General features: G+C 49.6%; 1 protein-coding gene across 1 annotated transcript in view; it reads right to left on the bottom strand.

The window, feature by feature from the left end:
* The window catches only part of CMAS (cytidine monophosphate N-acetylneuraminic acid synthetase), a 114,909-nt gene extending 99,525 nt beyond the window's left edge, over positions 1-15,384 (bottom strand). Inside the window, exon 1 of the mRNA XM_030213782.1 lies at positions 14,857-15,384. Coding sequence (XP_030069642.1) covers positions 14,857-15,140 — 284 coding nt within the window. The 5' untranslated portion in view covers positions 15,141-15,384. The remainder of the gene's footprint in view (positions 1-14,856) is intronic.
* Between the last annotated feature and the right edge of the window lie 351 nt (positions 15,385-15,735).

Genomic DNA, 15,735 nt, shown 5'->3' with positions numbered 1-15,735 from the left:
GTTCGTATAATTGGGCCAGGTCTGCAGGGATGCGCACTCCTAAATATTTAATGAAATTCTTTTCCCACATGAGAGGAAATTTGTTTTTCCATCCCTGGTGTTCTCCCTGTACCACCTCCAGAGCGTACGACTTAGATAAATTTAACTTAAAGCCCGAAAGCCGGCCAAATTTCTCTATTTCTTTTAACAATGCTGCCATGGAGCTAGGCGGATCCGTTATTGTTAACAATAAGTCGTCAGCAAAGGCCAACACCTTTACAGTCTGGCCCGCCACCGACACCCCTGCTATACTTCCTTGTCTCATTAATGTACGCAACAGTGGCTCCAGGAATATTACAAATAAGGCTGGGGATAGGGGACATCCCTGCCTTGTTCCCTTCATGATCTCAAATTCTTCTCCCCTTATCCCATTTACAAGTACACTTGCCCCTGGTTTACTGTAAAGTGTTTTAACTGCCTGCATGAACCAACCCTGTATCCCCATCGTGTTCATAGTTTGAAATAAGTATCCCCATCCCACCCTGTCGAACGCCTTTTCGGCATCCATACTCACGACTACTGCTGGTTCCTTCCTATCTTGGCAACTCGACATTGCCAACAATAAACGTCTAACATTATGTGTTGCCTGCCTATTTCTCACAAATCCAACTTGTTCTGTATTAATCAGTTTTGGTAAATACTGTGCTAATCTTTTGGTAAGTATCCCTGCCAGCATTTTCGTATCAACGTTTATTAATGATATTGGTCTAAAATCCTCCGCTCTATTCAATAGTTTCCCTGGTTTAGGTATCAACGTGATTAAAGCCGAGTTTGCATATGCCGGAAACACCCCTTTTTCTATCACTTCTTCATAATATTCCAGCAATGCCACCTGTGCCTCCTGGGGCAATGTTTTATAATACTCCCCTGTGAAACCATCAGGGCCTGGTGCAGAGCGCTGCTTTAATCCCTTAATTGCCTGTTGCAGCTCATTTAAATTCAGCGGAGCGTTAAGAACGGCCACTTCTTCAGGTGACAGTGTGGAAAGACCCGCCTTGGTTAGGTAGTCTTGTATTAAACTGTCTTTTGGGGGTGTCTCAGACGAGTAGAGCGAGGCATAATATCTAGTAAAAATTTTCCCTATTTCTTTTTGTTTTACTGTAAGCCTGCCTCCCGCGTCCTGTAGAGCAGCCACCACCCGGGGTCCCCCCCAGTTCTTTATTACCCTAGTCAATAAACGCCCTGTCCTATTCCCAAATCGCTGCAGCTTGTATTTATAATATATCGCTGATTTAGTCTCATTTCCGTGAAGTAAGGTGTTCAAAGTAGTCTGCACCACTTTCAGGTTCTCTAAGTTATGCGGCGTGGGTCTATGCATATGAGTACGCTTTGCTCTAGCCAGTTGCTTCTCCAACTGGAGTATGGTTGCAGCTCGGCGTTTCTTTCTTAGATTACAATAAGCAATGATATCCCCCCTAAGAACTGCCTTTGATGCAGACCAGTACAAAATCGGGTCTGTCAGTGCATGTACCCCATTATGTGTTGCGTATTCCTCCCATCTTTTTGCCAGGTATTCCTGAAAGTGGGGATCATTATGGAGATACGCTGGATATCTCCACCCTGCCCCCCCATCACCATCTCCAGGTGCCTCTAAGTCTATCCACACCAGGGCATGGTCTGATATCTCCTCCGGCCCTATACAAGCTGCCCTCACCTGGGAGAACATAGACCTCTCTATAAGTATATAATCTAATCTCGCTAAGGTACCATGGGCCCTAGATCTATGTGTATAATCTCGCTCACCAGGATGTAGCACCCGCCACACATCTACTAAATTCAAAGTTTTTATAAACATTGGCAGTTCCTTAGCTCTTTGCCCAGAGTAGTGCAGGGAAGTCGGGTTGGAGGTGTCGTCTGTTGGGTCTAAAATTAAATTGAAATCCCCAAGAGCTAAAATCTTCTCTATTTTGTACTGAAGACATCTACTCCCCAAATCCCGAAAAAATTCTCTATCATGCTCATTTGGGCCATATATTCCTACCAGTAAAAATTCCATACCTTGTACCCATACCCGTAATATAATGGATCTACCCTGCTTCCCTTTCTCCTCCACAGATACCTTGCACGCTAATCCTTTTCGAAAAAGTACTGCTACTCCTCCCTTCCTTCCCTTAGCAGCCACCGCATAGCATTCTCCCACCCACGATCTCTGTAATTTTTTGTGTTCCTCATCACTAAGGCGTGTTTCCTGCAGGCAGGCAATATCAGCTCGGTGTCTTTTAAGGGCTGTCAAAATTTTATTCCGTTTTATAGGGGATGTAATACCCCCTACATTCCATGTTATCACTCTAAGTGGCATGTCTGTAGATTATCTCTAATCTTCTAGTTTTGGACTTGTCTTGCATATTTATAGAACCATTACTTTTTGAGTCTCTACTTGTCTCCCTCATAGGTATTCCATATATTGTACTATTAACAAGGCCCCAGCAGGTATCATATACGTCAGGCTTCCCCCTTTCCTCCCTCTCCCCTCCCCCCTCCCATCCCTTTAACTTCCCATCTGTGCATTCACCCCTTTCCATCCCCCTAGTCAAACCAGGTGATGAAACTGTGACCCCAGTAACTGCTCAAGACCCCGCACTCCACAGGTTGTTATACATATTTACTCATACATAACTTACACGCCCCACCTCCGCAAGGCGTTCCTTTGGCTTTCAGTCAAGTCCAGATCAAATAGCGTCCAGTACCTTGTTCTCTATTAAGTACTTTTTGGCATCTGCCACTTTAAGAAATGCTTGCCATTTGTCTTGCACAAAAATTGATAACTGGGCTGGGTATTGCAGTCTAAAACGGATTTTCTTCTGTGCCAAAGACGCACATATAACATGGAATTGTTTCCGTTTTTCTTGCACAATGGTAGAGTAATCCTGAAATATCAGTATATTCCTGTTGTTATGTTGTAAAGTATCTCTTTTGAGTTTAAAGCCTTGGAGTATTTCAATCTTGTGGCGGTAGTTTAGTATCTTCGCGATGACCACACGTGGCCGGTTTCGATCTGCCATTCTTCGGCCTACGCGGTGCGCCCTTTCTATCACAATTGGTCCCATTGTGTCCGTTAGGGCTAGTTCTTTAGAGAGCCACGTTTCTAACCACGTTTCAAGATTGCGCTCAGGTAATGCCTCATCCAGGCCCACAATGCGTATATTGTTCCTGCGCGCTCGATTTTCGTGGTCATCTATTAAGCTCCTCTGCTCCTCCAGTTGTTGGCGTAAACTTGCAATATCTGGGCCATATGTACGGGAGTCGTCCTCAACCGCCGAAACCCTGGTCTCCAGATCACTCACCCGGATCCCCAACCCATCCAGGGCTGTTTGGTAGGTTTCCAGTTTATTATTCAGCGCTATCCACTTCGGTTCCCAGGCCCTCTCGATCGCTTGTGTTAGTTGCGATAATTGGGAGTCTGTAAATGAGGGCCCTGGCGCCATTATCTCTTCAGCCAGCTTGGTCTCTCCGCTACTCACTTTATTCTTATCTTTCTTCGTGGTTTTTTGCGCCATTGCAGCGACCGGCGATTTAAGGTATTTTTCCATATACTGGAAACAGATCGCAGAGGCTTAACGTGCAATATTTAATCTTTAGCGGAGACGGGGTCTCGGAGCCTCGGGAGCGCGTTGCTTCCTAGCTCATGACGTCACCGGAAGTCCTAAAAAATATATTAATAACGGAACCCAGCATAGTAACATAGCAGATGACGGCAGAAAAAGACCTGCACGGTCCATCTAGTCTGCCCAACAAGATAAACTCTTATGTGCTACTTCTTGTGTATACCTTACTTTGATTTGTATCTGCCATTTTCAGGACACAGACCGTAGAAGTCTTGCCCAGAACTAGCCCCACCACCCAATCACCACCCTCGCCTCCCAATCTCGGCTAAGCTTCTGAGGATCCATTCCTTCTGCACAGGATTCCTTTATGTTTATCCCACGCATGCTTGAATTCCGCTACCGTTTTCATCTCTACCACCTCCCGCGGGAGGGCATTCCAAGTATCTACCACTCTCTCCGTGAAAAAATACTTCCTGACATTTTTCTTGAGTCTGCCCCCCTTCACTCTCATATCATGTCCTCTCGTTCTACTGCCCTCCCATCTCCGGAAAAGGTTCGTTTGTGGATTAATACCTTTCAAATATTTGAACATCTGTATTATATCACCCCTGTTTCTCCTTTCCTCCAGGGTATACATGTTCAGGTCCGCAAGTCTCTCCTTTATACATAAAGAGATAGTATAACTTAACTAGTTTGAACGATTTTTAAAACAATGTGTACTATACTTAAATTACTATGAACAAATAAAAAAATCTGAATATGTATATATTATATGCCTCATATTTCTATAAAGTGGAAATCGACTAAATGAGAGGCTAAAGGAATGTACAGCTGTACTAATACCATGCACAAATCATGGAAGGAAATGCATGCTATTTGGACTATATGAAGGAGAATGCAGTGGCTGAGAGGAGGGAAGAATTATTAACTCTGCTGATATAATGCACAATTCAAAATGGTTAATATATAAACCAAATACTGTTAACGTTAACAAACATATTTTTGTATGATAAGCATTTTAGAGAAATACTGACATTTCAAGTTTACGGTTACGTCCATATAGATGAACTGAATTCAATTCATAGATCATTTGCTGTTCCAGACGCAGCAAAGGTCCAGATCACCACCCCGCCATTTTGGTGTAATCTTTTTGATGACGAAGAACTTAGTATCTTCAAGGGTGTGTTGATATTGAATCCAATGTTCTACGAAAGGTGCTGTTTTAACTAACCATGATGCACAACTACAATGCTCTATTATTCTTGTTTTAAGCAGGCGCTTGGTCTTGCCTATATACAGCATATCACATGGGCAAATAATAATGTACACCACATAGCTGGATACACAAGAGCTAGAAAAGTTCAAATTATACTTACCATTACCTGAGTGTATGTAACTGGTTAACTGCAGGGAATGTTTACATACAGAACATGTGCCGCAGGGTTGATGACCCAAGTGATTAACATTAACTTTTGATTTATCTGCTAGACTAGATGGCACCAATCTATTTCTAATATTTGAACTGCAAGACTTGTATATATTGGAAGACGAATAAATTACCACTGATTTACATCATCATGGTACTTATGGACCCTTTTGCAAAGGTAAAATTATGTATAATCATACCTGATAATTTTCTTTCCATTAATCATAGCTGATCAATCCATAGACTGGTGGGTTGTGTCCATCTACCAGCAGGTGGAGATAGAGAGCAAACTTTTGCCTCCCTATATGTGGTCATGTGCGACTGAGAAAGTCCGCCTTGACATTCATGACTCCGGCAATGTGGGCCGCTGACAGCTGTTCCAGGTTCGCTTCCGCCCACTGGCATAGATTCATGGTTTCCTTGGCTAGAGGGGCGCTCTTGGTACCTCCCTGGCGGTTGACATAGGCCACAGCCGTGGCGTTGTCCGACAGGACACATACTGGCTTCAACGCCAGTACCGGGAGGAACTCCAAAAGCGCCAACCGAATGGCTCTGAGTTCCAGGAGGTTGATAGACCACTTTGCCTCTGCAGGAGACCAGAGCCCCTGCGCTGTCCTTCCCAAGCAGTGGGCTCCCCAGCCCGTCAAAGAGGCGTCCGTCGTGACGACAATCCACTCCGGGGTCACAAGAGGCATCCCTGCAGACAACTTGTCTGTCTTCAGCCACCAGCTCAGCGCCTTGCACACTTGCTGGGTCCAAGGGAAGGCGCACACAGCATAATCCTCCGACACCAGAGTCCAGCGCTGCAGCAGAGAGTGTTGTAGTGGTCTCATATGAGCCCTGGCCCAGGGCACTACTTCCATCGTGGCCGTCAAAGAGCCCAACAGCTGCACATAGTCCCAAGCCCGAAGCGGAGAGGCTACTAGGAACTGGTCCACCTGAGCCTGAAGTTTGACAATCCAATTGTCCGGCAGGAACACTCTGCCCACTTGGGTGTCGAAACGAACTCCCAGATACTCCAGGGACTGAGTCGGGCGCAGCTGGCTTTTCTCCCAGTTGATGATCCACCCCAGGGAGCTCAAAAGAGCAATCAGTATGTCGATATCAAAGCTCCATCCGCAGGACTCAGCACTTAGAGAATTACACCCACGAAGGGACACTCTGCCCAGCTCACCACCGCCGAAACGGGGGAGGGGAATTAACCCAGCTCATCCCCACACAAGTGGGGGAGGGGAATCCGTCCAGCTCATCCCCGCGGAGCGGGGGAGGGACACCACACCCGCCGATGCGGGGGGATCTGGCTTATCCTGCAACCGCAACCGCGGGAGGAGCTGACTGACCCTAACACCGCCGAAGCGGGAGGGGTACAAAGCTGCCCTACAGCCGCACGAAGCGGGAGGGAGTGCCGGCAGAATTTTAAGTCTCAATCCAGCCCCGTAAAACGGAGGGGAGAGGAATGCAGCAGCTCACTGTAACACGAACTCGTCTTAACTCTTGAAGAATCCAAGTGAAAAAACTTGAACACGAAGTCTTTCTGAAGTAACTGAAGACTAAACTTGAACCTGAAATGCAACCAGAATAAAAACAGTACAGATATCTGGGAGGGGCTATGGATTGATCAGCTATGATTAATGGAAAGAAAATTATCAGGTATGATTATACATAATTTTACCTTCCATATCATCAAGCTGATCAATCCATAGACTGGTGGGATGTACCGAAGCAGTACTCACCCAGGGCGGGACATTGAAATCCCTGACCTCAACACTGAAGCTCCAAACCGGGCCTCCGCCCGTGCAGCCACAGTCAAACGGTAATGCTTGGAGAATGTATGAGCCGAAGCCCAAGTTGCCGCCTTGCATATCTCTTCCAAGGAGACGGATCCGGCCTCTGCCATCGAGGCCGCCTGAGCTCTCGTGGAGTGAGCCTTCAGCTGGATAGGCGGCACCTTCCCCGCGGCCACATAAGCCGCTGCAATGGCTTCCTTGACCCATCTTGTCACTGTAGGCTTAGCAGCCTGCAGACCCTTACGAGGACCTGCAAACAGGACAAACAGATGATCCGATTTCCGGAAATCATTGGTCACTTCCAAGTATCTGATGATGACTCGTCTCACATCCAGATATTTAAGAGCAGAGTACTCCTCTGGGTAGTCCTCCCTACGAAAGGAAGGGAGACAGAGCTGCTGATTCACATGGAATCGAGAAACAATCTTGGGCAGGAAGGAAGGCACTGTGCGAATAGTCACTCCTGCCTCAGTGAACTGCAGAAAAGGCTCTCGACATGAGAGCGCCTGGAGCTCGGAAACTCTTCTGGCTGAAGTGATAGCCACCAAAAAGACTGCTTTCAACGTCAGGTCTTTCAGAGATGCCCTCGACAAGGGTTCAAAAGGCAGCTTCTGCAATGCTCTTAGTACCAGGTTGAGATTCCACGCAGGCACCACTGAGTGCAGAGGAGGGCGCAGGTGATTAACTCCCTTGAGAAAGCGCACCACATCTGGCTGCGAAGCCAGGGAAGCACCCTTCAGGCGGCCCCTGAAGCAAGCCAGAGCCGCTACCTGGACTTTAAGGGAACTGAGCGACAGGCCTTTCTCCAGACCTTCTTGCAGGAACGCCAACACTGAAGAAATTGGAGCAGTGAAGGGAGAAAGTGAGCCTGCTTCACACCACGCTGCAAAGATACGCCAAACCCTGGCGTAAGCAGTAGAAGTAGAGCGCTTCCTCGCTCTCAGCATAGTGGCGATGACCTTGTCTGAGAAGCCCTTCTTCCTCAGACGCTGCCGCTCAATAGCCAGGCCGTAAGACCAAAGGGGGAGGGATCCTCCATCACCACGGGACCCTGATGTAACAGGCCCTGCTCCACTGGCAGCCGCAGAGGATCGTCGACTGAGAGCCTGATCAAGTCCGCATACCAGGGACGCCTGGGCCAATCCGGACCCACCAGGATTACCCTGCCGGGATGCTTTGCCACCCGGTCTAGCACCCTGCCCAACATGGGCCAGGGCGGGAACACATAGAGAAGCTCTTGTGTCGGCCACTGTTGGAGAAGAGCATCTACTCCCAGGGATCGAGGGTCCCATCCTCTGCTGAAAAAGCGCGGCACTTGGCAATTGGCCGATGACGCCATCAGATCTAGGCTCGGCTGGCCCCAGCGCTTCGTGATGTCCAAGAACGCCTGAGCAGATAGCTGCCACTCTCCGGGCTCCAAGGTATGGCGACTGAGAAAGTCCGCCTTGACATTCATGACTCCGGCAATGTGGGCCGCTGAAAGCTGCTCCAGGTTCACTTCCGCCCACTGGCAAAGATTCATAGCCTCCTTGGCTAGAGGGGCGCTCTTGGTACCTCCCTGGCGGTTGACATAGGCCACAGCCGTGGCATTGTCCGACAGAACCCGTACAGGCTTCAACACCAGTACCGGGATGAACTCCAAAAGCGCCAACCGAATGGCTCTGAGTTCCAGGAGGTTGATAGACCACTTTGCCTCTGCAGGAGACCAGAGCCCCTGCGCTGTCCTTCCCAAGCAGTGGGCTCCCCAGCCCGACAACGAGGCGTCCGTCGTGACGACAATCCACTCTGGGGTCACCAGAGGCATTCCCGCAGACAACTTGTCTGTCTGCATCCACCAGCTCAGCGCCTTGCGCACTGCTGGGTCCAAGGGAAGGCGCACAGCATAATCCTCCGACATCGGAGTCCAGCGCTGCAGCAAAGAGTGTTGAAGTGGTCTCATATGAGCCCTGGCCCAGGGCACAACTTCCATCGTGGCCGTCATAGAGCCCAACAGCTGCACATAGTCCCAAGCCCAAAGGGGAGAGGCTACTAGGAACTGGTCCACCTGAGCCTGAAGTTTGACAATCCGATTGTCTGGCAGGAACACTCTGCCCACTTGGGTGTCGAATCGAACTCCCAGGTACTCCAGGGACTGAGTCGGGCGCAGCTGGCTCTTCTCCCAGTTGATGATCCATCCCAGGGAGCTCAAAAGAGCAACTACCCGGTCCACAGCTTTGCCGCACTCTGCATAAGAGGGGGCTCGGATCAACCAGTCATCCAGATAAGGATGGACTTGTACCCCTTCCTTTCGTAGGAAGGCCGCGATGACCACCATTACTTTGGAAAAGGTCCGCGGAGCAGTAGCCAACCCGAAAGGGAGGGCTCTGAACTGGAAGTGTCGTCCCAGGACTGCAAAACGCAGAAAGCGTTGATGAGGAGGCCAGATGGGAATATGCAGGTACGCTTCCTTGATGTCCAAGGATGCCAGGAACTCTCCTGCCTTCACTGCCGCTATAACAGAGCGGAGAGTCTCCATGCGAAAGTGCCGCACTTTCAAGGCCCGATTGACCCCTTTGAGGTCGAGGATAGGCCGGACAGAACCTCCTTTCTTTGGTACCACAAAGTAAATGGAGTAACGTCCCTTGCCAAGCTGACTTTCTGGCACCGGAACGACCGCGCCCAGGCGGATCAGATTGTCCAAGGTCTGCTGCACTGCCACAGCTTTGACCGGAGACTTGCAGGGAGAGAGTACAAACCCGTCTTTTAAGGGTCGGCAGAACTCTAGTTTGTAGCCGTCTCTGATGACTTCCAGCACCCACGTGTCTGAAGTTATTGTGGTCCACTCGCCCAGAAACGAGGACAGCCGTCCTCCAATCTGCACTGGGGCGTGGACCAAGACCCCGTCATTGGGTACGAGACCCTGGGGGAGGACCGGAGGGAGCACCTCCGGGACGGCGGTCTCTGCGAAAGGAATGCTGCTTGGGGGAGAAATTCCTCTTGAAGGAAGAGGGGGCAGAGGAACCCGACTTGCCCGGGCGGTACCGACGGGCTTCCTGCAACCGTCCTCTGGAGGTACCGGGACGAGTACTAGCCCGAGCCCTGACCTCTGGTAATTTCTTGCCCTTAGACGTGCCGAGATCGGTCACGATTTTGTCCAGCTCGACCCCAAAGAGCAGCTTGCCTTTAAAAGGCAACCTAGCCAGGCAGGATTTAGAGGCGTGGTCAGCAGACCAATGTTTCAGCCAAAGCCACCGCCGCGCAGAGATTGTCTGAGCCATGCCTTTCGCTGAGGCCCTCAAGACATCATACAGCAAGTCTGCCAAATAGGCTAAGCCCGATTCCAGGGCCGGCCAATCAGCCCTCAAGGAATGATCCGAGGGGGAAGCCCGCTGCACCATAGTCAGGCACGCCCTGGCCACATAGGAGCCGCAAACTGAGGCCTGCAAACTTGAAGCAGCCGCCTCAAAGGACGACCTTAAGGCCGCCTCCAATCTTCTGTCTTGGGCGTCCTTTAGGGCCGTGCCACCTTCCACCGGCAACGCCGTTTTCTTAGTCACCGCAGTGATTAAAGAATCCACGGTAGGCCACAGATAGGCCTCACGTTCACTCACAGCCAAAGGATAGAGGCGGGACATAGCCCTAGCCACTTTAAGGCTCGCTTCTGGGACATCCCATTGAGCCGAAATTAAGGTGTGCATGGCATCATGCACGTGGAAGGTTCTAGGCGGGCGCTTCGTCCCCAGCATAATGGCAGAGCCAACAGGGGCTGAGGGAGAGACGTCCTCCGGAGAGGAAATCTTCAAAGTGTCCATGGCCTGTAACAACAGGTTGGGCAAATCCTCTGGGCTAAAAAGCCGCGCTGCAGAGGGGTCATCCGCTCCAACCGAGCGGGGATCCGTCTCCTCCAAGGAATCCGCAAAGGACCGTTGGGAGACCTCAGACACGCTGCCCTCATCTACATCGGAGGAGACAAATTCCTCCAAGGCCTGGGAATCAACCCGAGGGCGTTTACCTCTGGGAACCTCAACCTCTTTACCAGACGAGGGAGCAGGGGCAGCGTTGTGCATGAGGAAGGCCTGATGCAGCAGCAAAACAAACTCGGGGGAGAAACCCCCCAGACTGTGCACTTCCGCAGTCTAGGCAACAGCCCTAGACGCACCCTCAACCGGCGCTCGCAATAGCGGGGGAGAGACATGCTGCGCATCCAAAATGGCGTCCGGCGCGAAACTCCGCGAAGGAGCCGCGCGGGAAGAACGGCTCTTAACTTTAGCCGCTTCTGTGCCGTCGCCCAAATTAAGGGCGTTCATGGCATTAATGTCTCCAACCTCAAGGGCGGCCCAAGAAGAAGCCGTCCGAGCCGCGTGGCCGGCCAAGATGGCGGAGGCGAGGAGCGGGGGATGGGCGTTTATGGCGGGAAAAACCGCCACGCCGGAGGAAGGACCGGGACATTCATCGGTCACGAAACTGTCACCCAACAAGGGCGAATCAGGCTTGAAGACCCCCGCATCCCCTCTAGAAGCGCTCAAGCGACCCGGGGAGCGACCCTTTGCGCCCTCGCCCTCCGACGCCATATGCCACGAGGAGAAGAATCGGGGAACCCCCTGCCCGCTATAAAAAGGTAAAAATTACCTGCTGTCCGCTCCGAGTTGTAACGACCTGGAGGCATATTTTCAAAGCACTTTGGGAGGCTAAGTTCCATAGGTTTCTATGGAACTTTGGGAGGCTAAGTGCTTTGAAAATGAGCCTCCTGGTGTCCCAGTGAGTAGCTGCAATAGACGCTTAAATAAACGTCGAAATAAACGCCTTTAAGGACGTTCAAAAATTTTTTTTTTTTTTTTAACGGAGCCAGCGGGAGGGGGGAGAAAAGGAGGGACCTGGCACCACCAGGTTTGCACTTGCTCAAAAGAGCCCTCAACCCCAGGCACTCAACAAAACCTAAAAATTAGGCTTGGAGGCCTAGCCAGAGCTGCTGCTGTGTGTGACCACCACCTGCTGAGATAGAGAACATACTGAGGAGTTTCCGGCAGCACATGACCACATATAGGGAGGCAAAAGTTTGCTCTCTATCTCCACCTGCTGGTAGATGGACACAACCCACCAGTCTATGGATTGATCAGCTTGATGATATGGAAGCAGCGGTAAGCCCAACACAGGCTTACCACTCACTAAAAAGTACTGTCGGGCTACCGCAGCAGCCCAATGGTAGTTCCCACCCCCAACGCACATCATATCTGTTGCTACAAAAATATTTTTATTTTTGTAGCGCTGGTGTGTACCTGGCGGTAATCAGGCAGCGTCACTCGCTGCCCAGTTACCGCTGGGTTAGTGCGGGAGCCCCTACTGCCATCTCAATGGGTGGCGGTAAGGCTCCCCCCTGAAATGGCCGCGTGGCAAGCGCTTCACTTGCCACCTGGCCATGTCCTTAAAAAAAAAAAAAAAAGAAAGACCTACCTTTTACCCACTGTGGTAAAAGGGGGCTTCGATGTGTGTCAAAAACACAAGCCGACACCAGCATAGGCCCCCCTTTTGCCGCAGCTTGGTAAAAGGGGCCCTTAGTGTCATTTCACACCTGTGTTTTCCTCTTTGTAGCTGCACAAGCACACTGCTCGAGCCTCCTGCCCTAAACATAAGTTGCTCTTTCTGACTACATTCTCTTGCCAAATCCTGGGGCTGATGCAGAAAACGGTAGGTAGACCGCACGCAGATGGTGGCTTCTACTTAGCAGGATTATGGCATAAGAAAACTAAGTCTCTGCAAATTTTGTGCATGCAGAACTTGCGTGGAAATTTGGGGGAGCCTGTCAGACGCAGGTCTGCATACATTAGGGTCTGTTCTTATGTGTATAAACTAGCCTTGCAAAAATTTTCAGCACATAAATATTTTACAAGTCTGATATTTATGCGAAGGATAGGTACCAGCATGTGCGCCGATACTTTCGTTTTTGTTTGAACACGTGCACAAGCTCTGCTACTTTCCATCAGTCTTTTAAACTTGCAGGCACTTTTTTTTGGCTGCAGAAAACAAAAACACCTGGCAATTAATTTTAAAACTTGGCTTATCCTTCTCTGCTGCTCCTGGACCTGGCAAAAAAAATTTCTTTGAGTTGCCCACGAAGCAAAAGCCACTGCTCCCTTCTCTGCTTGCCATGGAATAAATGCCCTCATTACTATACATTGTAATACAATCTGTGACTGTGTCTTCTGCACAAGTTAGCATCTGTGATCAACCTGTCTATTTCTCAGCCATTAATGCACATGTTCAGCTCCACGGCCAGGCTTGTTGCAAGCTTTCTGCACTGCCTCTCCCTATAAGGCATTATACACTGTACTGCATTCAAGAAGTGTAGCATGCACAGTGCATTATCATCACAATTCCATTGTTAAGAACATAAGAGTAGCCATACTGGGTCAGACCAATGCTCCATCTAGCCCAGTATCCTGTTTCCAACAGTGGCCAAGCCAGGACACAAGTACCTGGCAAAAATCCAGTTGCTTCTCCATGTCTGTCTCAATAGCAGACTATGGACTTTTCCTCCAGGAACTTGTCCAAACTTTTAAAAACCCAGATATGCTAACTGCTGTTACTACATCCTCCGGCAAAGAGTTTCAGAGCTTAACTATTTGTTGAGTGACAAAATATTTCCTCCTATTTGTTTTAAAAGTATTTCCATGTAACTTCAAGTATCCCCTAGTCTTTGTACTTTTGGAACGAGTAAAAAAATTTTGATTTACTTCTACTTGTTCTACACTACTCAGGATGTTGTAGACCTCAATCAGCTCTAGAACAGGAAGAGCAAACATGTAAACAAAGTATGGAGACAGGAATCAGGAATTCTAATCCTGTTTCTACAACTGGCACACATCGAGGCTGCTCATTACTGTGTAAGAATAGCCATACTGGGTCAGGCCACATTGGGTGAGACCAATGGTCCATCCAGTCATGTATCCTGCTTCCAACAGTGACCAATCCTGGTCACAAGTACCTGGCAGAAACCCAAATAGTAGTAACACTACTTCCTGTTGTCTGAAGTGGACTATAAAAGCTTCACTGTATTTGCATACAATATGTTGTTAAGCACTCTGGTTTCATGCATATCATTTCTGATAAGAAAGCTGTGTTTAATAGTATACTGAACACAGAAGACGAGCCATCAAATCTACCCAACCTGCTACAGTTTCCAAATATTCTTTACTTACTGCTTTGCTTCTGCCATCTCCCCCAGCACTGGTGTAGCCAGAGGATTGATTTAGGGTGGGCCTCAGTCCAGAGTGGGTGAGCCCAAAACTAGAAATAAAAATACCTGAATAAAAATACCCTCCACTCCCCATGATCTCTTCCCTTCCCTACCTCCTCCATAAGCATCCCTGTCATTTCCTACCTTCCACCCCCAAGGTGTCCAATATCTCTGCCCTTCCCTGTCTCTCCCCAAGAGCTATCCAGCCACTCTCTACCCCTCCATCCCTCCCCAAGCCCTGCCAGTTGAAGACCTCCTCCCAGGTGGCACACTTTCAACCTGGGCAGCTGGCAGCAGTGTCCCATAGCCACTACCTGCCTGCCAACTCAGTTTCATTATGCAAAAACTGAGCACGCTTGGGGAGGGGGGGGCAAGGGGGCAGCTACTTGGGTACACTACCATTGGTGGCCTAGGTTGCAAGTGATCCAACCAGGAGGAGGCCTTTAGCTGACAAAGCTTGGGGGGGGGGGGGGATCCCCACCATCCACACTAACTGAGCACCCACCCATGGCTAGCCAGTGCACATCCCACTCTATGAAACAGAGGTACCAGAACATCTTTTGGACGTGGAGCCCAGAAAAGAACAACCAACCTCTGTTTTTGACCCAAATTCTTCACCCCACCCACTCCAAGCTACTTAGCCCTTTGACCAATTCTGTTCTACTTATGTTCTGCAAAAATATCCCGCGACTTTACTTTTAAAAACATATTGTTAAACTATACATTGAAAAATGCTTCTCGTGCGTTATTTCGACAGGACAGAAAGCTAGTTACTAGATTTCAATGAATCTCTTTGAGCTCCGAACCCTACGTTCAATCCATAGACCTCAAGCCGCTACTACGAACCTGTCAAAGGCGCCCGACTCGATGGCAGCAATCAGCACCCAGTGGATAAGTGGTTTCCCAGCCAGCGACTTAATATTTTTTTGTGGGATGCCTTTACTTCCTCCTCGGGCCAAAACCACACAGGCCAAGTGCCCTTTGGCTTTATCTGTAGGATCTGCTCTCATCACCGAGTCACACAAGACACCCAGGTGGGTAAAGCCATCTGCCACGTAGCCAGAAGCAGCGGCTAGGAACCCGAAACCAGTGCCCAGCAACTTCAGACCAGTACTGACAAAGCTCCCCATGACAGCAGCATACAGCACTCTGACAAAACGAGCACCACCTCACTCGCTTGCACCTAAACAAAAGACAGCCCAAGCCAAGCGTTAACGGGACGAAACTGAGCGACAGTTCCGAGTCCGCCCCTTCCACATAATAACGCTCATCAATGAACTACAGTACTTCGTTTCCGAGCCGTTAGGCTTTCGTAAATCTTTCCGCCCCGCCTCCAGCCTAAATAGCAACGCGCCGTCCTCCTGGATTGTTTACGTGACGTCTCTCCGAGCACTACTACATCCTGGTGAAATGACAACGCGGCACGCGCTGCGAGTGCAGGAAAGATTCAGCACCCGGACCCGCCCACACAGTGCTTACATGTCGGATCTCGCGCTGTCCGAGACTCCGTCCGAACTTCCTATGTTTTGGACGGGAGCCCGAAGGAGAATAACCGGATCATCCAGTTTCTCGGACGTGCTACACTCCTCCACGTTTATTTTTGGCACCGCTTTTGCATCGTAGGGGGCAGGGAAGGGAACACACTGAGAAGCAAGGGGAAAGAGTTTGATATACTGCCTTCCTGTGGTTACAGTCAAAGCCGATTGTATATATTCCTGCGGCAAT

The sequence above is a fragment of the Microcaecilia unicolor genome, chromosome 9 (genome assembly GCF_901765095.1).
Source record: "Microcaecilia unicolor chromosome 9, aMicUni1.1, whole genome shotgun sequence".
Taxonomy (NCBI): domain Eukaryota; kingdom Metazoa; phylum Chordata; class Amphibia; order Gymnophiona; family Siphonopidae; genus Microcaecilia; species Microcaecilia unicolor.
The sequence above is the reverse complement of the archived record's forward strand: the minus strand, read 5'-3'. Positions and strand labels throughout refer to the sequence as shown.